General features: G+C 45.0%; 1 protein-coding gene across 4 annotated transcripts in view; it reads left to right on the top strand.

Annotated features, from left to right (window-relative positions):
- STX8 (syntaxin 8) overlaps positions 1-26,074 on the top strand; it is a 308,325-nt gene that overhangs the window by 194,409 nt on the left and 87,842 nt on the right. The window contains exons 8-9 of one of the 4 annotated variants that reach the window (XM_063629484.1): positions 2,401-2,492; positions 3,586-3,693. The exons of 2 other annotated variants lie outside the window; for them this stretch is intronic. In XM_063629484.1, coding sequence (XP_063485554.1) covers positions 2,401-2,492; positions 3,586-3,678 — 185 coding nt within the window. In that variant the 3' untranslated portion in view covers positions 3,679-3,693. Of the gene's footprint in view, positions 1-2,400; positions 2,493-3,585; positions 3,694-26,074 lie in introns of those variants that run through there. One more of the 4 variants, XM_055256018.2, reaches the window with a different exon arrangement.

The raw sequence follows: 26,074 nt of genomic DNA on the forward strand, positions 1-26,074 counted from the left end.
ATGAGCTAGGGGAATAGGCAAGACCTTTGCTGATCCTCTCCTATCGTACAGGGTAGCCGCACCAAGTTAAATACATGCAGAATTAAATCATACCTGAATAGAGACTTTTACCTTCAGTGTGTTTTGTATTATTTGAATTTCTTTTTCAAACATATATAGTTTTTCTCATTGGAACAAAACGAGAGAGAGAATTTTTTTTTTTTTTGAGACAGAGTCTCGCTCTATCGCCCAGGCTTCAGGCTGGAGTGCAGTGGCGCGATCTCAGCTCACTGCAAGCTCCGCCTCCCGAGTTCACGCCATTCTCCTGCCTCAACCTCCCGAGTAGCTGGGACTACAGGCGCCCGCCACCACACCCGGCTAATTTTTTTGTATTTTGTTTAGTAGAGACGGGGTTTCACCATGTTAGCCAGGCTGGTCTCGAACTCCTGACCTCGTGATACTCCCGCCTCGGCCTCCCAAAGTGCTGGGATTACAGGCTTGAGCCACCATGCCCGGCCAGAAAGAGAGAATTTTTAATGGAAGCTAAGGAGATTTGGCAGGTTTTAGTATATATTAGGGCAGGAAAATAAAGGAATAGAATTACAGAGAATCTCTTACTTCTGGGTTCTGTGTTCAAAAGTAATTGGTAGATAGAGATTCCTTATGTTTTTCTCCCAAGTTGGCGTTATAGCTCTAGGGCTGTTTTTAGTTACATGTTTGTTTGTTTGTTGAGTCAGAGTCTCACGCTGTCATGCAGGCTGGAGTACAGTGGTGCGATCTCACTGCAACCTCCGCCTCCCTGGTTCAAGCGATTCTCATGCTTCAGCCTCCTGAGAAGCTGGGATTACAGGAGTGGGCCACCACCCTGGCTAATTTTTGTATTTTTAGTAGAGACGGGGTTTCACCATGGTGGCCAGACTGATCTCGAACTCCTGTCTTCAAGTGATCTGCCCACTTCGGCCTCCCAAGGTGCTGGGATTACAGGCATGAGCCACTGCAACCAGCCTAGTTACATGTTTAAAAGTGAGCTGGTAGACACTTCAAACTTTTTGAATAAGTTCCCTAAAATTGATGTTTTGGGTACAGATTTTATGCCTTTCCTTTCTTTAAAATTGTAACTATAAAATGAATCAAATGGAGGCATGCGTGGTTCGTAGGGTTATTAAAGTCACAGTTAATCACACATGGATTATCTTCTTTGGATATTGTCTAAATGGAAATTCAAATATCAGATTACCTTCCTGACTTTCTAGTGCTTGCCACTCTATTTAAGAGGCACCCAGCTCCTGCCAGTTACTGGTGCATGCTCAGAGAATGAGACACAGTTTTGCTTTCATGTTAGCTGTGACATCTAACCTTGCTTACAAGAAACAGTCACTATTAAAAAGTTGAATGGAACTAAACAAAATTAAAGATGGAATTGTAATATTTTTAGAAATTATAATAATTAATACCTGGCTGCACTAATTAGTAACTCTGTACAAAGCATCTCTGCTGGCCACATTGATTGTTCTGTCCGTGAGTAAATCCCTACTCCTGCTGCTCTTCACCCTGGAACATACATTGCAGTGGTACCCATGTGAAGAGAGCAGCTCAATTGCAAAGCAATGCCTGCAGCCCAGAGACTCTGCCCTTGTGACTTATTTAATCTAATGCAGTAGATACCCACTTGAAGCTGCACATGTTTGAATGAAGCAAGAGGGGTTGGGTAATTTAAGGGAATCTGTGGTATTTGGAAAATAAATAGATAATTCTCCTTTGCCAAGTCCCTTGGAAATTCAGTGGCATAAGCCCTGGTATTAGCTTTTAAATAACTTAACTCCAGATGTTGCATTAATAATTTTTTTTCTTTAATCAGCTCTAGGGATCCATTAATTGACTCCAACAGAACCTTACCAATGACTCGGTATTTATTTTTTGGCTCACCTTTCCTTTCTATTTCAGAGCCAGGCAATGACAATTTTCAGTCATTGAACCAGCGTTAAATTCCTTAGAATAATTGATTTGGGGTTCATTTTTAAATCACCGTTGACTTTTTCTGCCCATGAGTCTGAACACGAAGGTCAATTTCTCTGGATTAGCAGCAAATTGATCTTTGTATTGAAGTTTGGTATCAGCTGTCGGGGACCCGTAGCCGGCACCGCAGGTCTCACTGGGTCTCGCTTTCTGCAGCTCTGGAGCTGACTGCCGAGCGCTGGGTGCTCAGCCGTGACTCAGTCAGGCATGCATCTCAGTTGTCCTTGAGAGAGTGCATGTCTACTGAGCAGCCTCCAAATGTTCTTTGACACTTGGATTCACGCTCGAAACAGCTCGTATTTCTCTTTTGGCCCTTAAAACGGTCGTTGCTTTCAAAATGACTTTTGGATTTCTACAGTCTTATTTATCTATTTTTTTACAATAATAAATTTTTTTTTCTTGCAGACATGGAATCTAAGATTTTTCACCATTTTGTTGATATTTTGGCTGGTATAACTTCTTATCTGGAAGGAAAACAGAAAAGGGTTCTTTTGAAAGTAAGTAAATATAGTAGAGATGGTAGCTCAACACTGTAATCCCAGCACTTTGGGAGGCTGAGGCAGGCGGATCACCTGAGGTCAGGAGTTCGAGACCAGCCTGATGAACATGGTGAAACCCCGTCTCTACTAAAAATACAAAAAATTAGCCGGGCGTGGTGGCGGGCGCCTGTAGTCCCAGCTACTCGGAAAGGCTGAGGCAGGAGAATGGCGTGAACCCGGGAGGCGGAGCTTGCAGTGAGCCAAGATCGCGCCACTGCACTCCAGCCTGGGCGACAGAGCGAGACTCCCTCTCAAAAAAAAAAAAAAAAAAAAAAAAAAAATGGCCCTTTCATATGCGGAACTAAAGACACCTCAGGGGCTCTTTGACCTTCTTCCCACTCCTGTCCCTCAATCCTCTGTCCCTCCCAAAGCACAGAAGGAGGCTCTCGTCTGAAGCTCCCTTATCTACCTGGAAACAGGACCCGCCAAAGAGAAATAAAATTGCCTTTGATTCCTTCCCTGAAATTTCATTAACCAGAGAAAATTAAAACTCCTATCACAGCCCGGGCACGGTGGCTCACACCTGTAATCCTAGCACTTTGGGAGGCCAAGGCAGGCAGATCACGAGGTCAGGAGATTGAGACCATCCTGGCTAACATGGTGAAATCCTGTCTCTACTAAAAATACAAAAATATTAGCCAGGCGTGGTGGCAGGCCCCTGTAATCCCAGCTGTTTGGGAGGCTGAGGCAGAAGAATCTCTTGAACCCGGGAGACAGAGGTTGCAGTGAGCCGAGATCGCGCCATTGCACTCTGGCCTGGGCAACAAGAGCAAAACTTTGTCTCAAAAAAAAAAAAAAAAAAAAAAAGCCTTAGTTCCACTGAGAGGATGCTGGATATAATCCCACCCAGGTTTCCCTGTAGCACTGGTGACCCCCAAGGGGCTGGGGACTATTACATATAAGCCAGTCACATACAGCCATAATGCTCCCGTCCTTAAATCACATCTCCCGCCCTGGGGCATTGGGTGCTTCCTGGAGTTCCCTGTACTCATCCTCACTTCTCTCTTTGTAATCTTTTCCCCCTACTCTCTCCTTTCTTGTTTTCTCTCAGTTCCAGTCTTCCTCCCTTAATTACCACCCTCTCTATTCATCATCTTGGTCAAGAATATGCCTTTTGGCTGGGCGCGGTGGCTCACGCCTGTAATCCCAGCACTTTGGGAGGCCGAGGCAGGCGGATCACGAGGTCAGGAGATCGAGACCATCCTGGCTAACACGGTGAAACCCCGTCTCTACTAAAAATACAAAAAATTAGCCAGGCGAGGTGGCGGGCGCCTGTAGTCCCAGCTACGTGGGAGGCTGAGGCAGGAGAATGGCGTGAACCCTGGAGGGCAGAGCCTGCAGTGAGCCGAGATTGTGCCACTGCACTCCAGCCTGGGTGAAAGAGCGAGACTCCTTCTCAAAAAAAAAAAAAGAATATGCCTTTTAAAGGCCTCATGCCCAAGCTGCACCCCACCCTTCAGCCAGCATTCCTAGCACCCTGCCATCCTCTGGTTTCTTTTGTGTGGCCTAGCCAGCCGCTTTCTCTCCTCAGTGTGTCACTGACCATGGGGCCATCTGGAAGTGTGTAATAGAAGATAACAGAGCACAGGAATAGTCCCAAGAAGTGCATTTTAAAACTGTTATTGTATAATAACTTTATACTCTGCCGCATCCTCTTAAAAATACCATTTGTATCTGTTTTCTTGTGATTTCCATTATGCCTTTTAAAGTGTGTTGAAGACAGTGAATTAACAACTGAGTGGTGTAGCATGGCTGCCCTTTTGCAAAATTGAAGACTTTTTTTTTTTTTTTTTGAGACGGAGTCTTGCTCTGTCGCCCAGGCTGGAGTGCAGTGGCGCAATCTCGGCTCACTGCAAGCTCCGCCTCCCGGGTTCACACCATTCTCCTGCCTCAGCCTCTGGAGTAGCTGGGACTACAGGCACCGGCCAACACGCCCGGCTAATTTTTTTGTATTTTTAGTAGAGGTGGGGTTTCACCGTGTTAGCCAGGATGGTCTCGATCTCCTGACCTCGTGATCCGCCCGCCTCGGCCTCCCAAAGTGCTGGGATTACAGGCTTGAGCCACTGCGCCCGGCCTAAAAGACCTTTTTTTTCCCGTCTTTTTAGAGACAGAGTCTCGCTCAGTTGGCCAGGCTGGAGTGCAGTGGCATGGTAATAGCTTTCTGCTAAGCTCTCAGGAGGATCACTTGAGCCCTGGGGTTCGTCCCCTGTAGCTGAAACTACAGGTGTGCACCACCATGTCCAGCTAATTTTTTTTTTTTGTTTTTGTTTTTTTGGTAGAGATGAGGTCTTGCTTTCTTATCTAGGCTTGTCTTGAACTCCTAGTTTCAAGCAACCTACCTTCCTCAGCCTCCCGAAGTGCTGGGATTTACAGGTGTGAGCCACTGCACCTAAAAATTGAAGACTGAAGCAGCCTTCTCCCAGCTCGGTTTCAGCTCCTTATTAAAAGATGTTTTTGTGTTTGGTCATCTTAGCAGCATGCAAACCAGTTTTCTTATTTTTGTCGTAAACTTTACAGAGAGGGCTGTTGTGCACTTAGCTACTTATTCTGGAAACTAATGGAAATCCTCTTGAATTTGGGACTTCACGTTAGAGAAACTGTCATCTTCTAGAGATGTATGACTTTATCAGTAAAACAATTGAAATAACTTTGTACTTTTGCAATCATAACCATAGATGAGGCATTGCGCCCTTCACTCTTTCTGAAAATGAAGACTTTTGGAGTATTAAAAAAATTTTTTTTTAATTTTTTATATTTTATTTTATTATTTTTTTTTGAGACAGAGTCTCACTCTGTTGTCCAGGCTGGAATGCAATGACATGATCACGGCTCCCTGCAGCCTCAACCTCCTGGGCACAAGAGATCCTCTGGCTTCAGCCCCCTAAGTAGCCAGGACTACAGGTGCGCACCACCATACTCGGCTACTTTTTGTATTTTTTGTAGAGATGGAGTTTTCTACAAAACCACAGGCTAGGCTGGTCTCGAACTCCTGAGCTCAGGTGATCCACCTTGCCTTGGCCTCCCAAAGTGCTGGGATTACAGGCCTGAGCCACCGTGCCTGACCTGTCTTTTTTTCTTCTCATTTTTTAAATCTCTCAGAGAGGTTCTGTCAGTTGGGAGCCAATCAGGAAAAAGAGTAACCATACTAGGTATTTTACTCAGAGGAGACAGAATGCAAACAACTTGTTAGATTACTGTTAGAAGGGCCGGGCGCAGTGGCTCATGCCTGTAATCCCAACATTTGGGGAGGCCAAGGCAGGCAGATCACCTGAGATCAGGAGTTTGAGACTGCCAGCCTGGCCAACATGGCAAAACCCCGTCTCTACTAAAAATACAAAAATTAGCCAGGCGTGGTGGCACATGCCTGTAATCCCAGCTACTCAGGAGGCTGAGGCAGGAGAACTGCTTGAACCTGGGAGGCAGAGGTTGCAGTGAGTTGAGATCGTGCCACTGCACTCCAGCTGGGGTGACAGAGCAAGACTCTGTCTCAAAAAAAAAAAAAAAAAAAAAAAAAATGTTAAAAGGATGGAGAGAAATGAAAAGGGGAAGGTGCAGTAATCCAGAAATTAGTCCTTGTGTGAAGCAGCTGCCACCCTTAAGCCTAGGAGAACAAAGGTGCAAACGTGCTGCTGCACACCACAGTACTCCTGGGATTGCCGCTCAGCCGGTGCTAGAGATGCCTAGGACCTGGCCCCTGGGCTGCAGCAGAAGCAGGCCTGCCTTGCTCTTTCTGGGACTGCCAAAGAGAGGCTGCCACTGCCATGGGGAGCACTGAGGTTAGAATACAGACACTTGCAGAGATGCTGCCAGAAGCAGATGGGGAAAGAGAGAGGAAGAAGAACAGCTTCACCCCTCTTCTTGCTTTCTGAACTCTTGACAGTGCCTTATTTTGGCAGAACATAACAGGAAGCCAGCTGGCAGGGGAGCCTGGGAAGGGTGGTTCGCAGACTCCAAGCCCCAGCATGACTGAGCAGAGAAGGGCAGGTGTGGAGCTGGCAGACACCAGGTAATACCTGGCATATAGGCGGCTTACACGGGCACCACTAAGATGTGCTACATATATTCTACTGACAATCATCTGACATGTTTTTCCAGCCTTTGATGTTTCTTTCAGAATTATTAGGTTCTTTGTGGACCTGTCGAACTGAAAAAGGTTTTTATGTATTCTCATGGACCATTTGGTTAGAGCCATTCTTAAAGTCATGCCAAACAGTGTGAATTTCTGCAAACCCCAAAATGCAGACATTGTTTTAATAGAAGAAACAGTATTGTCACACTGAGCTACTGGAAGGAATGATGCTATTTCTACTGCTTGACAAATGGACCCACCACCTACATATTAAGTAATTTTAGATGTGAACAAATGTAGAACAACTGAACTTAATGTCTTGTAGTTAAGTTGGCTTACATCCGTCAGCTACTTCCTTTCTTTCTCTCTGTAAAAGAAGGAACTGAGAAGTGGTCTGTGAAAAAAAGCAATGAATGGGAAGGATCAGTGGTCATTCCTGGCAGTTTCAAAGTTGAAGAGATGGGCTGGGCGTGGTGGCTTATGCCTGTAATCCCAGCACTTTGGAGGGCTGAAGTGAGCGGATTGCTGGACCCCAGGAGTTCAAGACCAGCCTAGTCAACATAGCGAGACCCTGTCTCTACAAAAGTTTTTAAAAATTAGCTAGGTAGCTGGGTGCAGTGGCTCACACCTGTAATCCCAGCACTTTGGGAGGCTGAGGCAGGCGGATCACAAGGTCAGAAGTTCGAGACCAGCCTGACCAACATGGTGAAACCCCGTCTCTACTAAAAATACAAAAATTAGCCGGGAGTGGTGGAGCACACCTGTAATCCCAGCTACTAGGGAGGCGAGAGGCTGAGGCAGGAGAATCGCTTGAACTCGGGAGGTGGAGGTTGCAGTGAGCCGAGATTGCACCATTGCACTCCAGCCTGGGCGACAATGAGACTCCGTCTCAAAAAAAAAAAAAAAAGTTTGCTAGGTGTGGTGGTGCATGCCCCTAGTCCCAGCTATTCAGGAGACTGAGGTGAGAGGAGATTGCTTAAGCCCAGGAGGTCAAGGCTGCGGTGAGCTGTGATTGTGCCACTGCATTCCAGCCTGGGGACAGGGTGAGACCATGTCTCAAAGGAAAAAAAAAAAAAAAAAGGTTGAAGAAATTGTCCACAAAGTAGAACCAAAAGACACAGGAAGATATCAAAATTAGAGGATCCATCTAAGATTGAAAGAGTAGGAATGCCACAATGAGAAAACAACAGTCAAGAAATTATCAAAGGAGATAATGCTAGAAATTTCCCAAGAACTGACAGACAGGAGTAACCATATTTATTGAAAGAGTCCATTATCAATATCCAGCTTAAGAAATGAAATAAACAAAGACCCATGTCAAAGCACAACATAATGAAATTTCAGAGCTCCCAGATAAAGAGAAGTTTCTGCCTCCCTAGGGGTGGGAGGTAGGGGACAAAAGATTACTTTCAAAGGATCTGAACTTAGAATGGCATCCAATATCTCAGCAAAAACAGGGGTGGTAGTATTGCAGGAAGCTACTGACAAATATTGACCCTAGAAAGAAGATCTGGGAGGACAGAAACAAGGGAGAGAAGTAAAGACAACTCCCAGGATGACAGCAGTGGAAGGCTGCACAACAGACCAAGAGAACAGCTGTTCTAGAATAGAGAGCTAGAGCTAAGAGGGAAAATAGACGATATGTTTTCCTGCGTGAAAAATTACACTGAGTGATTGCTGGCAGTTATGAGATTTAGTAGGAGGGATTTCAAGCAATTGAAAAAGAGAGGCAATTATTAATTCCAGGAAAACAAAAAGTAATACAGAAATGGAAGCATGATTATAGTATGTTAAGAGTAAATATGGGCTGGGCGCGGTGGCTCCTGCCTGTAATCCCAGCACTTTGGGAGGCCGAGGCGGGCAGATCACAAGATCAGGAGATCGAGACCAGCCTGACCAACATGGTGAAACCCCGTCTCTACTAAAAATACAAAAATTAGCCAGGCGTGTTGGCATGGGCCTGTAATCCCAACCACTCGGGAAGCTGAGGCAGAAGAATTGCTTGAACCCAGGAGGTGAAGGTTGCAGTGAGCCTTGATCTCGCCACCGCACTCCAGCCTGGGCAACAGAGTGAGACTGCGTCTCAAAAAAAAAAAAAGGCAATTATTAATTTCAGGAAAACAAAAAGTAATACAGAAATGGAAGCATGATTATAGTATGTTAAGAGTAAATACATACGTAGCCATAATAACGTAATTGTTAGATGTTTGATTTAATCAAAATATATGATTTCAACTATAGGGTAGATGGGAGATTGAAGAGGTGGAGTACAAGAGAGCTAAATCCTCCTATAATGAAAGAGAAGGTGACTATGTAATATTTAAAATTGATGGAATTTAATGATTACGGCATGGGCATATAGTTTAAAAGTGTGGAGATAAGCAACAGAAGAAACAGCCAAAATAAGTGAAAAGTGAATGCTTTTGATGATGAGGAGAGTCAGAAGGAGCAGGTAGAAATCACTGGTTTTTATTATAACCTTTTTTTAGAATTACTTGACTTTTTAGCTTATACATTAATCATTTTGATAAAATAATTTTTAAATTTTTGAAGCTCTTTACATTTGTAGGTTCTGTTATATCTTGAGGAATAAACTTACAAATAGGAAAGAAAAATCTGTTAATTTAAAATACAGAGAATGTATTCAGTAAAGAAGAATTTAAGTGACTTAAATATACTTTACGCATCCTTAGTTGGATATTTTTAAGAACACTGAATTGCAGAAATCTTGAATTCTACTAAGTAGATTTATTGTTTAGAATGATATTAGTAGAGTAATTCTGGATCTGCTTTGTGTATTAGTTGGGGAGAGTAAGTGAGTAAATATATTGATGTTATTGGGAACTAGGGAGATAAATAGTGAATGTGAATGAGAAAAGTAATAATGATCTTTACGGTGTTTGATTTGAATTGGAAGTATCATTGTGGGCTCCTAGTTTAAGTAAATACATTGCCTACTTTAACCACTGAAAGCACGTAGAAGCAGTGATACTCCCGTAGTAGTGAGCACAGTTTACACCCAGTTCTTGGTTTCTAAATACTATTCACCACCCAAAGAAATTAAGACTCTTTGCAGGAACAACTGAATCTAAATCTGGGACAGGAAGATATAAGGCAAGCCTAGAACATCTTGGGTCTGAGATCAAGGAAGTGCACAAACAATGATGGGGGCTATGTAAAAGAACACAGGGGCTGACTTATAGAGACTCCCACAGGTCACATTTGGAGCAATCACGCCTGTAATCCCAGCACTTTGGGAAGTAAAAGTGTGAGGATTGCTTCAGGCCAGGAGTTTGAAGCCAGTCTGGTCAACATAGTCAGACCCCGTCTCTATGAAAGAAAAATTTAAAAACTAGCCCGGTGTGGTGGCTCATGCCAGTAGTCCCAGCTACCAGGGAGGCTGAGGCAGGAGGATCACTTGAGCCCAGGAGTTAAAGTTTCCAGTGAGCTTTGATCACACCACTGCACTGTTGCCTGGGCAACAGAGTAAGACTCTGAAAAAAGGGTCTGAAAAAAAAAAATGGAGGCAATTGGAGCAATAAAAAGAATAACAATGATAATGGATTACAGATACTGAACTTGAAAAATGCATCCATGAGTCCATGAGTTTGCGTATCCACAGTGATACTTTAAAAAAAAAAGTGGGAGTAAGGATGGGGAGAGGCTCTTTCTCCCAGCTAAGATATATTAAAAAAATGATAAAATTAGAAAAACAGCTTTTGCAACCACCAGTATATTGTTTCAGGATTGACCATCAATGCCAAAACTATTGGGTGAAAAGATATGGGAAGCAGGATAACCACAGTCTGAAAGTATCACCACACAGATTATTTATTAATCATTAAGGAGGAAAGATACTTGAAAAAAGTGATCAAATTTAGCATCACCAGGAGTATGACAACCTGGATTATGAGGCCCCAAGTATTTTTCTGTTTTTCTTTTTTTTTTTTTTTTTTTTTTTAGACAGGCTCTTGCTCTGTCACCCAGGCTGGAGTGCAGTGGCACAATCATAGCTCACCGAAGCCTCCATCTTCCAGGCTCAAACAATCCTGCCTCAGCCTCCCAAGTAGCTGGGATGACAGGCGCACACCACCATACCCAGCTAATTTTTTGTATTTTTTTGTAGAGATGGGGGTCTCACCATGTTGCCCAGGCTGGTCTTGAAATCCTGGGCTCAAGTGATCCTCCCAAGTCGGCCTCCCAAAGTGCTAGGATTACAGGACATGGCACACTGCTCCAAATTTGATGCGGTGTAATTAACATCACCTACTCTATTTATGCCAAAAATGTTAACTTGAATGACATCAACAGACATTAGAAGAGTAGTTCAGATTGATGAGTGTTCTGTGAGACAAGGAAAATATCAGTGTCATGAAGGATAGAAAAAGGATAGAAGAATTGTAGATTAAAGGAAACTAAAGAAATATGACAAGTAAATATAGTTTCTGATTTTGATTGGATTCCAGATTTTAAAAACATACCCAGCTAGAAGGACATTATTGAGTAAATGAGGGACATTTGAATATGGACTGTGCATTAGCTAATGTTGTATCAGTGTTAAAATTCTTCAGATTAACAATGATATGATTCTGTTGGAGAATATTCTTGTTCTTAAGAGATGCATGTTTAAGTTTTTAGAAACGAATAGGCCGGGCACTGTGGCACACACCTGTAATCCCAGCACTTTGGGAGGCCGAGGCGGGCAAATCACGAGGTCAGGAGTTCAAGACCAGTCTGGCCAACATAGTGAAACCCTGTCTCTACTAAAAATACAAAAAATTAGCCAGGTGTGGTGGTGCACGCCTGTAATCCCACCTACTCAGGAGGCTGAGGCAGGGGAATCACTTGAACCTGGGAGGCAGAGATTGCAATGAGCCAAGATTGCGCCATTGCGCTCCAGCCTGGGTGACAGTACGAGACTCCATCTCAAAAAAAAAAAAAAAAAAAACACGGCCGGGTGCGGTGGCTCACGCTTGTAATCCCAGCATTTGGGAGGCCGAGGCAGGCGGATCACGAGGTCAGGAGATCGAGACTACAGTGAAACCCCGTCTCTACTAAAAAGACAAAAAATTAGCCGGGCGTGGTGGCGGGTGCCTGTAGTCCCAGCTACTCGGAGAGGCTGAGGCAGGAGAATGGCGTGAACCCGGGAGGCGGAGCTTGCAGTGAGCCGAGATCGCGCCACTGCACTCCAGCCTGGGCGACAGAGCGAGACTCCATCTCAAAAAAAAAAAAAAAGAAAAAAAAAAAACAGGGAAATCACTACATTATTATGACGTTATTACATATAACCACATTAAAAACATTCATTATTCACCGTTTAATGTTGGCCTATATAGATGTTCATTATACTATCTTTTCGGCTTTTCTGTCAGATCAAAATCTTTCAACATAAAGAGTTGGAGAGAAAAAAAGGTGGAAAGTATAGACGATGAAGCTGCCCATGGGTTAATGCCTTAGTTCCCATGTTAATATTTTTAATATGTCTAAGGAGTGAAGGAATGCCTGATGAAATTTCTTTCTAGGTCTGCTACTAATCAGCACTTTTATATCTCGTCTTGAAAGATAGGAAGATTTTAAAAGATAAAAACATTTTAGGCTGGTCGTGGTGGCTCACGCCGGTAATCCCAGCACTTTGGGAGGCCAAGGTGGGTGAATCACCCGAGGTCAGGCGTTCGAGACCAGCCTGGCCAACATGGTGAAGCCCTGTCTCTACTAAAAATACAAAAATTAGCCAGGCGTGGTGGCAGGCACCTGTAATCCCAGGTACTCAGGAGAATGAGGCAGGAGAATCACTTGAACCTGGGAGGCGGAGGTTGCAGTGAGCTGAGATCGTGCCACTGCTCTCCAGCCTGGGCAACAGAGACTCCGTCTCAAAAAAAGAAAACAAACAAACAAAAAAACAAAAAAAACACTTTAGTGTGAGCAAGATGTTGCATTAGGCAAATATGATAGATGCTAACTTCTAGGGTCAATCAGAAGAGCCCAGCTACTCAGGAAAGCAACACCAACTGCTCTCATTACAGTAGTTCCCCCTTGGTCTTGCTTTCCACAGTTTCAGTTACCTGTGGTCAACCACAGTCAGTCCTAAAATATTAAATGGAAAATTCCAGAAGTAAACAATTCATAAGTTTTAAATTGCGTGCTGTTCTGAGAAGTGTGATGAAATCTCACGCCATCCCACTCCATCCCACCCTGGATATGAATCATCGCCTTGTCCAGCGTATCCACGCTGTATACGCGGCCCGATCATTAGTCATTACCACGATCTGCTCCTCACATCCGGCTATGGCCATCATCAGGGCTAAGTGATTCAGGATCACTCGAACCAGATGATCTTGCTTCTGACATATTGCCAGGAGGTCAACAGTAGCCTAACGCACTGTCACACTGCTCACATTTGGGGCAATCACGCCTGTAATCCCAGCACTTTGGGAAGCCAAAGTGTGAGGATTGCTTCAGGCCAGGAGTTTGAGGCCAGTCTGGTCAACATAGTCAGACCCCGTCTCTACAAAAGAAAAATTTAAAAACTAGCCCGGTGTGGTGGTGCATGCCAGTAGTTCCAGCTACCAGGGAGGCTGAGGCAGGAGGATCACTTCTTCTCATCCCGTAGGCATTTATTTCATCCTCTCACATTATCACAAGAAGGAGGAGGAGTACAGTACAGTCAGATCTGTTGAGAGAGAGAGAGACCACATGCACGTAACTTTTATTACAATATATTGTTATAATTGCTCTATTTTATTATTAGTTATGGTTGTTAATCTCTTACTGTGCCTAACTTAGAAATTAACTTTATCAGCCCGGCGTGGTGGGTTATGCCTGTAAGCCCAGCACTTTGGGACGCCAAGGCGGGTGGATTGCCTTAAGTTAGGAGTTCGAGACCAGCCTTGCCAACATGGTAAAACTCCATCTCTACTAAAAATACAAAAAATTAGCCAGACGTAGTGGCAGGCACTTGTAATTCCAGCTACTCAGGAGACTGAGGCAGGAGAATCACTTGAACCCAGGAGGCAGAGGTTGCAGTGAGGCGAGATCGCGCCACTGCACTCTAGCCTGGACAACAAGAGCAAAACTCTGTCTCAAAAAAAAGAAAAAGAAAAAGAAAAGAAGAGAAATTTATCAGCCGGGTGCAGTGGCTTACCTTACGTCTGTAATCTAAGCACTTTAGCAGGCCAAGGTAGGCAGATACCCAAGTTCAGGAGTTTGAGACCAGCCTGGCCAACATGGTGAAACCCCGTCTCTACTAAAGATATATTAGCTGGGCATGGAAGTGGACGCCTATAATCCCAGCTATTGGGAGGCTGAGGCAGGACAATCACTTGAACCCGGGAGGCGGAGGTTGCAGTGAGCCGAAATCACGCCATTGCACTCCAGCCTGGGCAACAAGAGCAAAACTCCATCTCAAAAAGTTAACTTTATCGTAGGTATGTATGTATAGGAAAAAAGATAGTATTTGTAGGGTCAGTCCTATCCCTGGTCTCAGGCATCCATTGGGGGTCTCGGAACGCGTCCTCCGTGCATAAGGGGCGATTAACGTATGAGCTTTTCTCTGAAGACCTTGGCCATCAGGAAGGTAGGAAGCCAAACCAAAGCATTTCTGACCCACATATTAAGCTTGCATAAGCTCCCTCAGCTGGAAAACTTTAACTTGAGTCCTTACAGTTTAGATTTACATCCTGAAAGTTGTCACAGTGTGGTGAAATTGTTTGGATGTTTATCTTCTCACTAGACCTTGAGCTTCCTGAGTGTAGGGACTGTGTCTTGCAATTCTGATTCCCAGCAACTAGCACAAATGACTGCCTTTGAATTGGATTCATTTGAAAGGCAACTGAAATAATGTGGATGAGGATTTTCTGAGCCTTCAAATTTTTTTAAAGGACTTCTCAGTCTGGAAAGATGAAATTTGAATAGGGATAGGAAGTTTATTAGATTATAAATGCTTTGGATAGGCTATACTTGGATTGGTTCCCATATTCTTTTTTTTTTTTTTTTTTTTTTGAGACGGAGTCTCGCTCTGTTGCCCAGGCTGGAGTGCAGTGGCGCGATCTTGGCTCACTGCAAGCTCCGCCTCCCAGATTCATGCCATTCTCCTGCCTCAGCCTCCCGAGTAGCTGGGATTACAGGCGCCTGCCACCATGCCCAGCTAATTTTTTGTATTTTTAGTAGAGATGGGGTTTCAACGTCAGGATGGTCTCGATCTCCTGATCTTGTGATCCGTCCACCTCAGCCTCCCAAAGTGCTGGGATCACAGGCGTGAGCCACTGCACCTGGCAGGTTCCCGTATTCTACAATGTTCATATATAAAAGAAATACCACTTGTCACACAGGATAAATTCCTTCAGTTTAGTAGCTTGCAGTTACGTACTATCCAGTCACCATTATTTATTTCACAATAAGACTTCACACACACCATACAATGGAATATTACTCAACCACAAAAAAGGAATGAAGTAGTCATACATGCCAAAATATAAATGAACCTTGAAACGTTATGCCAAGTGAAAGAAGCCAGAAACAAAAAGCTATATATTGTATGATTTAATTTATATAAATGTCCGGAGTAGGCAAATCTATAGAGACAGAAAGCTGATTAGTGATTGCCAGGGGTTGGGGAGTTGGGAGAAATGGAGAGAGACTGCTTAATGGGTATGAGGTTTCCTTTTGGGCTGATGAAAAGTTCTAGAATCAGCCTGGCCAACATAGTGAAACCCAGTCTCTACTAAAAATACAAAAATTAGCTGGCCATGGTGGCAGATGCCTGTAATCCCAGCTACCTGGGAGGCTGAGGCAGGAGAATCGCTTGAACCCGGGAGGCAGAGTTTTGCAATGAGCCGAGATAGTGCCACTGCACTCCAGTCTGGGGGACAGAGTAAGACCCTGTCTCAAAAAAAAAAAAGAAAAGAAAAAAAAGACAGTTCTGGAATAAGTAGTAGTGATAGTTGCACAACATTGGGAGTGTATTTTGCCAGTGAATTTATACTTTTGTTAAAATGGTTGTTTTTGTTATGTCTTTTACAATTTAAAAAGGAAAAAAGCTTCCATATATAACTGCCCCATTAGAAACAAGTACTACTTTTCATAAAGAGTCATTTCTCTAGGAGCTTTATGGTATTGAGTAGCCCAGGCAATTTTGGAAGGCTGAAGGCGTCCTGGTGTAAAAGATTCAAAACAGTTTTATGTAGGATGGCAATGGGTTATTAAAGTAAACTAGGAGATGTTAGGGATACATCTAACTTCTGAAGGTGCTGAAAAGGAGAGGCATTTCTTTTTTTTTTTTTTTTTGAGACGGAGTTTCTCTCTTGTTGCCCAGGCTGGAGTGCAGTGGCACGATCTCAGCTCACTGCAACCTCCGCCTCCCGGGTTCAAACGATTCTCCTGCCTCAGCCTCCCGAGTAACTGGGATTACAGGCACCCGCTACCACGCCCGGCTAATTTTGTATTTTTAGTAGAGATGGGGTTTCTCCATGTTGATCAGGTTGGTCTCAAACTCCCAACCTCAGGTGATCCGCCCACCTTGGTCTCCCAAAGTGCTGGGATTACAGGCGTGAGCCACCGTGCCCAGCAAGGAGAGGCATTTCTTTGAGTACATCTCTTCATGTCACTGTCATAAAACTGGCAAGAACATCGGACCAGATTTAATGTAGCCATCCCTATGGTGTCACTGTGGCCAGTCAGCAAGTTAGAAGCTCTAGGGAGTCTCTTTGCTTCCTGGCCTCCTGGCTTGTGAGTTTGTTTTCTTTTTCCTAAAATACTTTATTTGGATGCATGTGAAATCAACCCTCAGACCTGCATGCATAAGCTAGAGGGGGCCCCCCATTGAGTGTTGGATAAAGTTTTTGAGTTTTGTCAAGAACAGTGACCAGATGTGACCAGGGTTAGTGGTTTGTGGTCATTGCTTGCTAAACTTTTTCTTTCCGTGGTACTTCTCAAACGTTCTTAATTTTCCATGACACACCAGAGTGCTGAGGATTGAGGTTAAGTGGGATGGATGGGCAGAGTGCTGTGTAAGATGTGTACTTCCATGGTAATACTTGGTTTAGTCAAGGAGAAAGAAATGGGGAGGGATGGACAGAGAGATGAAAGAGAGGAAATATAAAAGTTGAGAGAGGAGGAAAAGGAGCCAAGAGTGATACTGAAAGGGAAAGAAGAGATACCTCCTGCTGAGAATGCCCTATGTGTTACTGTATAGGATCTGCTTTCCTGTACCATGATTACTCTTCCTGGTCTTAATAGTCAGGGGCTGGCTGGGCGTGGTGGCTCACGCCTGTAATCCCAGCACTTTGGGAGGCCGAGGCAGGTAGATCACTTGAGGTCAGGGGTCCAAAACCAGCCTGGCCTACATGGTGAAACCCCATCTCTACTAAAAATACAAAAATGAGCTGGGCATGGTGGTGTGTGCCTGTAATTCCAGCTACTCAGGAGGCTGAGGCAGGAGAATCACTTGAACCCAGGAGGCAGAGGTAGCAGTGAGCTGAGACCGTGCCACTGCACTCCAGTCTGGACGACAAGAGTGAAACTCCATCTCAAAAAAAAAAAAAAAAAAGGAATGCATAACCAGGAGGTATAATGCAAATATTCCAAGATCCAAAGTTCGAAACATTTCTGGTCTCAAGCATTTTTGGATAAGGGATACTCAACTGTATTTCAAAGTAGCTAAAAGAACAAATTTTAAATGTTCTCACTACAAAAAAAAAAAGTATGTGAGATAAGGGATATGTTAACTAACTTGATATAATCATTCCACAATGTGTGTAGATACTAAAACATTACTTTGTACCCCATAAATATATACATTCTTTGTCATCTAAAAATAAAAATTTAAAAAAATATGTCTTTGTCCCTACTTCTGTGAAATTATTTAATTGTGCTCTCATTTAGAGAGTCATTTAAGCCAGAAGTCACAAATTCAAATGGCAACCAGGTAAAGAAAATGAGATATGTGGCCAGGCATGGTGGCTCACGCCTGTAATCCCAGCACTTTGGGAGGCCGAGGCAGGCGGATTACCTGGGGTCAGGAGTTCGAGACCAGCCTGGCCATTGTGGTGAAACCCCGTCTCTAATAAAAATACAAAAATTAGCCAGACGTGGTGGCGCATGCTTGTAATCCCAGCTACTGAGAAGGCTGAGGCGGAAGAATCGCTTGAACCTGGGAGCAGAGGTTTCAGTGAGCCAAGATTGCACCATGGCACTCCAGCCTGGGTGACAAGAGGAAAACTCCATCTAAAAAAAAAAAAAAAAAAAAAAGGAAAAAGAAAATGAGAGCTGCATGTATATGACAGTCAGGAGTGGCAGGTGTCCCTGTGAACTAGAGCCCACAGAGAGCTTGCTCTTCAGCCCCTCGTCTGCTGCCCTGTGGAACTGTGGCCCCAGGATGCCATATCACCTGTCTCCTGAGAGAGAGATGATTTTGTGTAAACTTTGCCGATTTTTAAAACACTGACCAGGTTAAAACACAACTGCAAATCGGACTTGGCCCCCTGGCTGCCAAGTTATGACCAAGGATTTAAGCCAACAAGTCACTAAACCAGATGCAAAGGCTGGGTGTGTTGTGTGTGAGACAGTGGGAAGTCAATGAGTTTGTTATTTACCTTTTAGAGTCGCTGAGTTTAATTTAAAAAATATCACCAGGAAATCATCCATAGTAGGGAAACTGGAGCTTTGATGGGAAAGTGATGTTATGACCTGAGTTGGGGAAGTGGGTGTGGCAGGCAAGCAGGCCTACATGAGGTGGCACTGTGCATCTTGACAGGCCAGAGGAGACAGCAGTGTGGGGTCTCAGTGTGCCTGGGCACTGAACAGAGGAGGGCTGGGTGATGGGAGGAGAGCAAAGAAAGAAAGAGGTTTGGTGGCCCATGCCTGTAATCCCAGCACTTTGGGAGGCTGAGGTGGGCGGATCACCTGAGGTCAGGAGTTTGAGACCAGCCTGACCAACATGGCGAAACCCCGTCTCTACTAAAAATACAAAAATTAGCAGGGTGTGTTAGTGGACGCCTGTAATCCCAACTACTCGGGAGGCTGAGGCAGGAGAATTGCTTGAACCCGGGAAGCAGAAGTTGCAGTGAGCCAAGATCACGACATTGCACTCCAGCCTGGGCAACAGAGCGAGACTCTGTCTCAAAAAAAAAAAAAAAAAAAAAGTTTAGTATCAAAAGCAGACTGCCCACGTACAGCATTTTACCTGGAGCCTCCGTGATCTTGACCCCTTCTTCCTTCCCAAATCAAATGAAAAACATCTCCTTAGCCTAAAAGGTGAAATTTGCAAGCACATGCAAGGAAGCATCCTGTACTTAGGCAGCAAAAGTCCTGGGCTGATAAGAAAACTAGATTAACTTTGCTTTAAGTGGTTGTTGTTATATTTTGTAACTTATTTCATTGTGCCACTAATCAATTCCTGGTACTTGGGCCTCCTCATGTAACCTATTTACTCTTTTTTTTACAAAAAGAACATTTTTTAAAAGTTCAGGGAAACTGGGTGAAAATTAACTTGAATTTTTAATTAAGTCGGGCTTTTATTTTTTAACATCAGTATTAACCTGGAATTAATATTTCTCATCAAAGAACGCAAACCAGGACGCTACAGGAGTGGAAGCTTCGCAGCAGAAGGGAGGCCCTATCCGGCAGATGGGAAGGGCCAAGGGAGCAGGAGGAGGGGGTGGGGCTGGCTGAGTTGGTAACAGGAGCAGTCTGTGAGAAGTCTGCTGGCTTATCTGTTCCCAGTAGGGAACTGCTCTTCACTTTCCCCATCGCAGGTTTGACATCCATCACCACCATGCCTGCCTCCCTGATCTGATGGCAGGATTTATATAGTGAGGCTCTGAAAAAGTGGAAAGGGAGGTGTATGGGAACCAGCTGCGAAATGATAAATCAAGACCTCTTTAAGGTCGAGGATTATTTTGGCATCTTTCACATGAGAGGCTTTAAGAAGCAGGAATATGGCTAAAAGCATGGGGTTTATTTTAAGAGGGAAAACAGTTACAATGATCACTTTGCCTGTTTAAATAGACGTAGCTTCATCACGGCTCCAATGTGGCTGTTTTGCACCTAGCAGTAGAGAGAACAGTTCTAATTAACCCCTTTCACCTGATTTTACTGTCTCTGGGTAAACTGAGCCCCATCCATCATTCCAAAGGCTCTATAAAAACTTGGAGTTGTTGAGAGTACCCAGGGCAACAGTGTGGTTTGGTTTCTAAGGCTACGTATCGAAGAGTCACATCTCCACTGTTTCTTGAACCAGAGCAGAAGCATTTCTGGGTTTTGTGGTCCGGATCCTCTTGGGGCATGTTTTTCTTAGAAACCTTCTCCATCTCCTGGCTCCAGCTGTCCTTACCACTCAGTGCATCCTCACATTTGCCGCTTTTTTTTTTTTTTTTTTTGAGACAGTTTCATTCTTGTCACCAGGCTGGAGTGCAATGGTGTGATGTTGGCTCACTGCAACCTCTGCCTCCCGGGTTCAAGCGATTCTCCTGCCTCAGCCTCCCGAGTAGCTGGGACTACAGGCACGCGCCACCACACCTAGCTAATTTTTGTATTTTTTATTAGAGACAGGGTTTCACCATATTGGTCAGGCTAGTCTTGAACTCCTGACCTCATGATCTGCCCACCTCAGTCTCCTAAAGTGCTGGGATTACAGGCGTGAGGCACCGTGCCTAGCCGTTTGCACTTTTATCTGCACATCTGTCTCTTGATCTCCCTGTCATTTCCCGGCACTCAAAAAGTTTAAACCAAATTCATCATTTGCAACCCCTCACCCCACTATAAACACACGTGCCACACACACTTGAAACCCAGACAAGAAGCCAGCCCACACCAGTATTTGTGTTTGGCACCACTGTTCTTCCCGTAGCTGTAGCTGGACGATTCCTTTCCTATGTGGAGCTCTTTCTCCTCCTCCAGTGCCTATTGCCCCTCAGGCCATAGCATTTCTTGCACGCTCAGGGCTCTCCCTTTGCATTTTCTCTGTCACCATTCTCTGGAGGGCTGGATTGCTACAACTGTATCTTCCCAAGCGGGCTTCTTTCCGCTGGTCTCACTTCAGTGCATTCTAGATGCGGCCCCCCACTGGATCATCCTGAAACACTACTCTTATCTTGCCAGGCCCTTGTTAGTGTAAACCTTGGAGAGCTCTGACCTGGCTCTGGAGCAGGGGTCCCCAACCCCTGGGCCAGGACTCATCCCAGTCTGTGGCCTGTTGGGGACTGGGCCGCACAGCAGCAGGTGAGCGGTGGTTGAGCGAGCATTACTGCCTGAGCTCCACCTCCTGTCAGATCAGTGGCAGCATTAGATATAGGAGCGCAAACCCTATTGTGAACTGCACATCCGAGGGATGTAGGTTGTGGCTTCTTATGAGACTCTAATGCCTGATGATCTGAGATGGAACAGTTTCATCCCGAAAACCATCTCCCCCTTCCCCTCCAGGCCGTGGAAAAATTGTCTTCCGTGAAACTGGTCCCTGGTGCCAAAAAGGTTGGGGATGGCTGCCCTAGAGTGCACAGCCCACAGTCCTTGGCTCTGGATCTAAGGTTCTCCATGGTCTCTCTACAGGGTCTTGTCTGTCACCTTGTTCCTCTACCCCATGGAAACCTCCCGCTATAGCCAAACCAGTTATTTCTTCCTAGCTTGTCCATTTCTGCTTCTCAGCATTTGCTCACACAGTGGGCTCCCCTCAGTTGCTGTTCTACTTCAAATCTTGCTTCAGCTGCACTTAAGAGTCATGTCTTGGCTGGGCGTGGTGGCTCATGCCTGTAATCCCAGCACTTTGGGAAGCCAAAGCGGGCAGATTACCTGAGGTCAGGAATTCGAGACCAGCCTGGCCTACATGGTGAAACCCCGTCTCTACTAAAAATACAAAAATTAGCCGGGCCGGGTGGCACATGCCTGTAATCCTAGCTACTCGGGAGGCTGAGGCAGGAGAATTGCTTGAGCCCGGGAGACAGAGGTTGCAGTGAGCCGAGATCATGCCATTGCACTCCAGCCTGGTGACAGAGCAAGACTCCATCTCAAAAAACAAACAAAAAAAAAGTCACGTCTTGTGGCCACTACTCTATTTTCCCTCTATGCCAATTATGTATTTTTACTCTTTCGTTTATTAGAGATCCACGAATATACTTATGTTTGGAAGAGAAGCCATGCCTCATTCTCTTTATTCATTGTGGAGGCCAGGTAGGCATACAAAGGAGTGAGGCTGCCGGACGCGGTGGCTCGCGCTTGTAATCCCAGCACTTTGAGAGGCCAAGGTGGGCGGATCACGAGGTCAGGAGATCGAGACCACGGTGAAACCCCGTCTCTACTAAAAATACAAAAAATTAGCCGGGCGTGGTGGTGGGCGCCTGTAGTCCCAGCTACTCGGAGAGGCCGAGGCAGGAGAATGGCATGAACCTGGGAGGCGGAGCTTGCAGTGAGCCGAGATTGGCCCACTGCACTCCAGCCTGGGGACAGAGTGAGACTCTGTCTCAAAAAAAAAAAAAAAAAGGAGTGAGGCTGCAGTAGAGAAGCAAAACCAGAGAGCATCCGAGCATCCCTCTCAAGAGGTCAGCCCTGGGTGATTGTTGCCAGGTAGCAATGTGGGCCCAATATCGCAGTCTCTTCTGATTTTTCAGGGAAAGCCAAAACCTTCATTTCCATGTGAAATTGCTTAATTTTGACTTTCCGCGTGATACTTTAAAGGTGGTATCTACTAGAGAAAAGAGTCCCTTATAATTTACAATTTTAAATTTTACAATTTATAATTTATATAATATATATTTATGTATATATAATTTATAATTTAAATTTTAAATTTTACAATTTAAAAATCATTTTGGCCAGGCGCAGTGGCCCACACCTGTAATCCCAGCACTTTGAGAGGCCGAGGCGGGCGGATCACGTGAGGTCGGGAGTTCGAGACCAGCCTGACCAACATGGAGAAACCCCGTCTCTACTAAAAATACAAAATTAGCCAGGCGTGGTGGCACATGCCTGTCATCCCAGCTACTCAGGAGGCTGAGGCAGGAGAATCACTTGAACCCGGGAGGCAGAGGTTGCGGTGAGCCCAGATTGCGCCATTGCACTCCAGCCTGGGCAACAAGAGCAAAACTCCATCTCAAAAAAAAAAAAAAATCAAGTGCAACATTGATAAGAAACAGCAATATGTTCACTGAACAAAGTCTGCCTTTCAAGATAACTTTGGAATTCATAAGAGTAGATTTTCTGGAAAATCAAGAGTGGAATGTTCCATCCTGTGAATTTAGGATTTAGATGATAGAAAACCATGCTAGTGTTTATCATGTTTTCCTTTTGCAGAGAAATTCAAGTACTATAAATTCCCATTAATTAACATAGCCAGATGCCTTTAATATCTTCTAATTTTCATTTTGTGAAAATGTTCAATGAAACAAATTTTTAAATGGCATTTTCCCAGATTGACATTAGAGGACAAGTCTGTTTGGGAGGGCTATTCATGGCTCAGAGAGTCAGCATGTTGGGGAAAATCACAGCCCCTTCCAGCTTCGATAAATGAGAGAAGGTCACGGGAGGGAAAGGAGCAGCTGCCCTCTTTGATAGGCTGAGAAAACAGGAGTTATTGGCCTCGGCAGGTGTTTGGAGAATTCCCACGCAGGTGCAGATTCCAAATGAACTATTTATTACATGTGGGCTTCTGTGACATGGTCATCTTTCACCCATTCATCACGTTTTTATTGAATCCCTTCAGCAATGCTGTGCTATGGGGGGATCCCACAGTGGCGTCAGCCTTAGAGTCCTACCTTCAAGTTGCTTAAAGTCCGGCAGGAGAGAGAAAGAAACACCACAACCACGCTCATACAAGACAGAATCTCATCGGTGTTTCTTAGTTCCTAAATGACCAATTTAAAGCATTCATAATAGTAGTAAGAGTAAGCAGTATCCATGGCGCTTTCAAAGGTACATAATTTCTCTTTTGGTCCTTACGTCAATTCTGTGGGAGAGTTTGATTCCAGTCTTGTCTGTCTTATATATGTGATGAGAGAAACCGGGCACATTCCTGGCTTGAAAAAGCCCTTTCTGAGCATAGGCCAATAGACAGAGCACACAGCGGAAATGAGGAGTCCTTGTTTTTTTTTTTTTTTTTTTTTTTTTTTGAGACGGTGTCTCACTCTGTGGCCCAGGCTGGAGTACAGTGGCGCAGTGGCGCGATCTCGGCTCACTGCAACCTCCACCTCCTGGGTTCAAGCGATTCCCCTGCCTCAGCCTCCCAAGTAGCTGGGATTACAGGCGCCTATCATGACACCCGGCTAATTTTTTGTATTTTTAGCAGAGACAGGGTTCCACCGTATTAGCCAGGATGGTCTCGATCTCCTGACCTTGTGGTCCGCCTGCCTCAGCCTCCCAAAGTGCTGGGATTACAGGCACCCGGCCTGAGGAGTCCTTTTATACTGTAGTTAATTAAGTTCCTAGAAGTTTTCTTGATTGGTTGGTTGGTTTTTGGAAGCATTTTGATTAGTTATGTAATCAAGGATGAGTAGAGAGGGGAATTTAAAACACTTCGTTTACTCGTCTCCCTGAGAAGCCGCATGCCAAGGTTGTAGACAGAGGTGCAGTGTCTGATTCTAGGGTTTCTGGGATGGCTCTGGGTCTCAGGATGCTGTAGTCTTAAACTGTGATTCTCTGGCTTTCATATTCAAGAGCTTCACCTGGAAATTTTTTTTTTTTTTTTTTTTTTTTTTTTTTTTTTTGAGACGGAGTCTCGCTCTGTCGCCCAAGCTGGAGTGCAGTGGTGCGATCTCTGTTCACTGCAAGCTCCGCCTCCCGGGTTCACACCATTCTCCTGCCTCAGCCTCCGGAGTAGCTGGGATGACAGGCACCCGCCACCACAACCAGCTAATTTGTTGTATTTTTAGTAGAGACAGTTTCACTGTGTTAGCCAGGATGGTCTCGATCTCCTGACCTTGTGATACACCCGCCTCAGCCTCCCAAAGTGCTGGGATTACAGGCGTAAGCCGCGTCACCTGACTGGAATGTTTTTTAAAATGCAAACATCTGGGCCCCACACGCAGAGATACCGATTCATGGATCTTGGGCCTTGGAAACTGATTTTATCAAGTACCCTCAGATGATCCTGAAATAGGTGGTCCTTGGAAACTGTTCTTTGAAAAGCTATGCTGTAGCAGTAGAAGAGAATAGACAAAAATCTCACTGCAGAAATGGAGTGGCCATGACAAAGACCATGTGAGTGGTCCATCCACAGTGCTGCAGGAGTTGAGGGTTGAGAAGCAGATCATTTCCAGCCACCATGACTGGAAGAGACTTGAGTTAGCACAGACAAAATGGGTGGACTCTTGATAGTTTGAAATGAGTAAGGAATTACTCAGGAGTGGAATGAGCTGAAGCACCGTGTGTCTTCAGGGGATCTAATCAAGTCACTCCTCAGCTTAAAAACCCTTCAGAAGAGCCGGATGCTGTGGCTTACGCCTGTAATCCCGGCACTTTGGGAGGCTGATGTGGGCGGATCACCTGAGGTCAGGAGTTCGAGACCAGCCTGGCTAACATGGTGAAAACCTGTCTCTACTAAAAATACAAAAGTTAGCTGGGCATGGTGGCGGGAGCCTGTAATCCCAGCTATTCTGGAGGCTGAGGCAAGAGAATCGTTTGAACCCGGGAGGCAGAGGTTGCAATGAGCCGAGATCGCACCATTGCACTCCAGCCTGGGCGACAAGAGTGAGGTCCATCTCAAAAAAAAAAATCCTTCAGAGGTGCCCCAAAGCCCTCAGAATAAAGTCCAAACTCAGCACCAGTTTCCCTAGCCTAGCAGGATCTAGTCTCAGGCCGAATCTTCCTTCACTTCCCTCCCCATTGGCCACACTGCACCCTTTCTCAATACACACTTTGTTTTTCTCTTCCATGGACTAGGATCCAGCCACCCTGAACAGTTGGCATCCCTGGCTTTCCTTTATTTTGGTGGCCTTGTACACATTCCCGCCTTTACCCGGAATACGTGCCCTCTTTTCTATCCCGCATTTCCCTTCACTAACTTTTCAGTCCTTCAGGGTTGATTTGGGATGGTATGTCCTCCAGAAAAGCACAGACGCAGTATCTGGGGATCTTGTTAACATACAGGTTCTGGCCGGGTGTGGTGGCTCACGCCTGTAATCCCAGCAATTTGGGAGGCCAAGGCGGGCAGATCACCTGAGGTCAGGAATTCGAGACCAGCCCACCCAACATGGTGAAACCCCGTCTCTACTAAAAATACAAAAATTAGCGGGGCATGGTGGCGTGTGCCTGTAATCCCAGTTGAGGCAAGATAATCACTTGAACCCGGGAGGTGGAGGTTGCAGTGAGCCAAGATTACGCCACTACACTGTAGCCTGGGCGACAGAATGAGACTCCATCTCAAAAAAAGAAATAAAATAAGAGATGGGAGAGGAGAGTAAGTAGTCCCTAGGATTTTGAGGAGTATACTTGGCTCATCCTCTATCCCAATATGGACATTGAAATAAGTTATTAACCTCCTTTGAAATAC

The sequence above is a fragment of the Symphalangus syndactylus genome, chromosome 20, assembly GCF_028878055.3.
Source record: "Symphalangus syndactylus isolate Jambi chromosome 20, NHGRI_mSymSyn1-v2.1_pri, whole genome shotgun sequence".
Lineage (NCBI taxonomy): Eukaryota > Metazoa > Chordata > Mammalia > Primates > Hylobatidae > Symphalangus > Symphalangus syndactylus.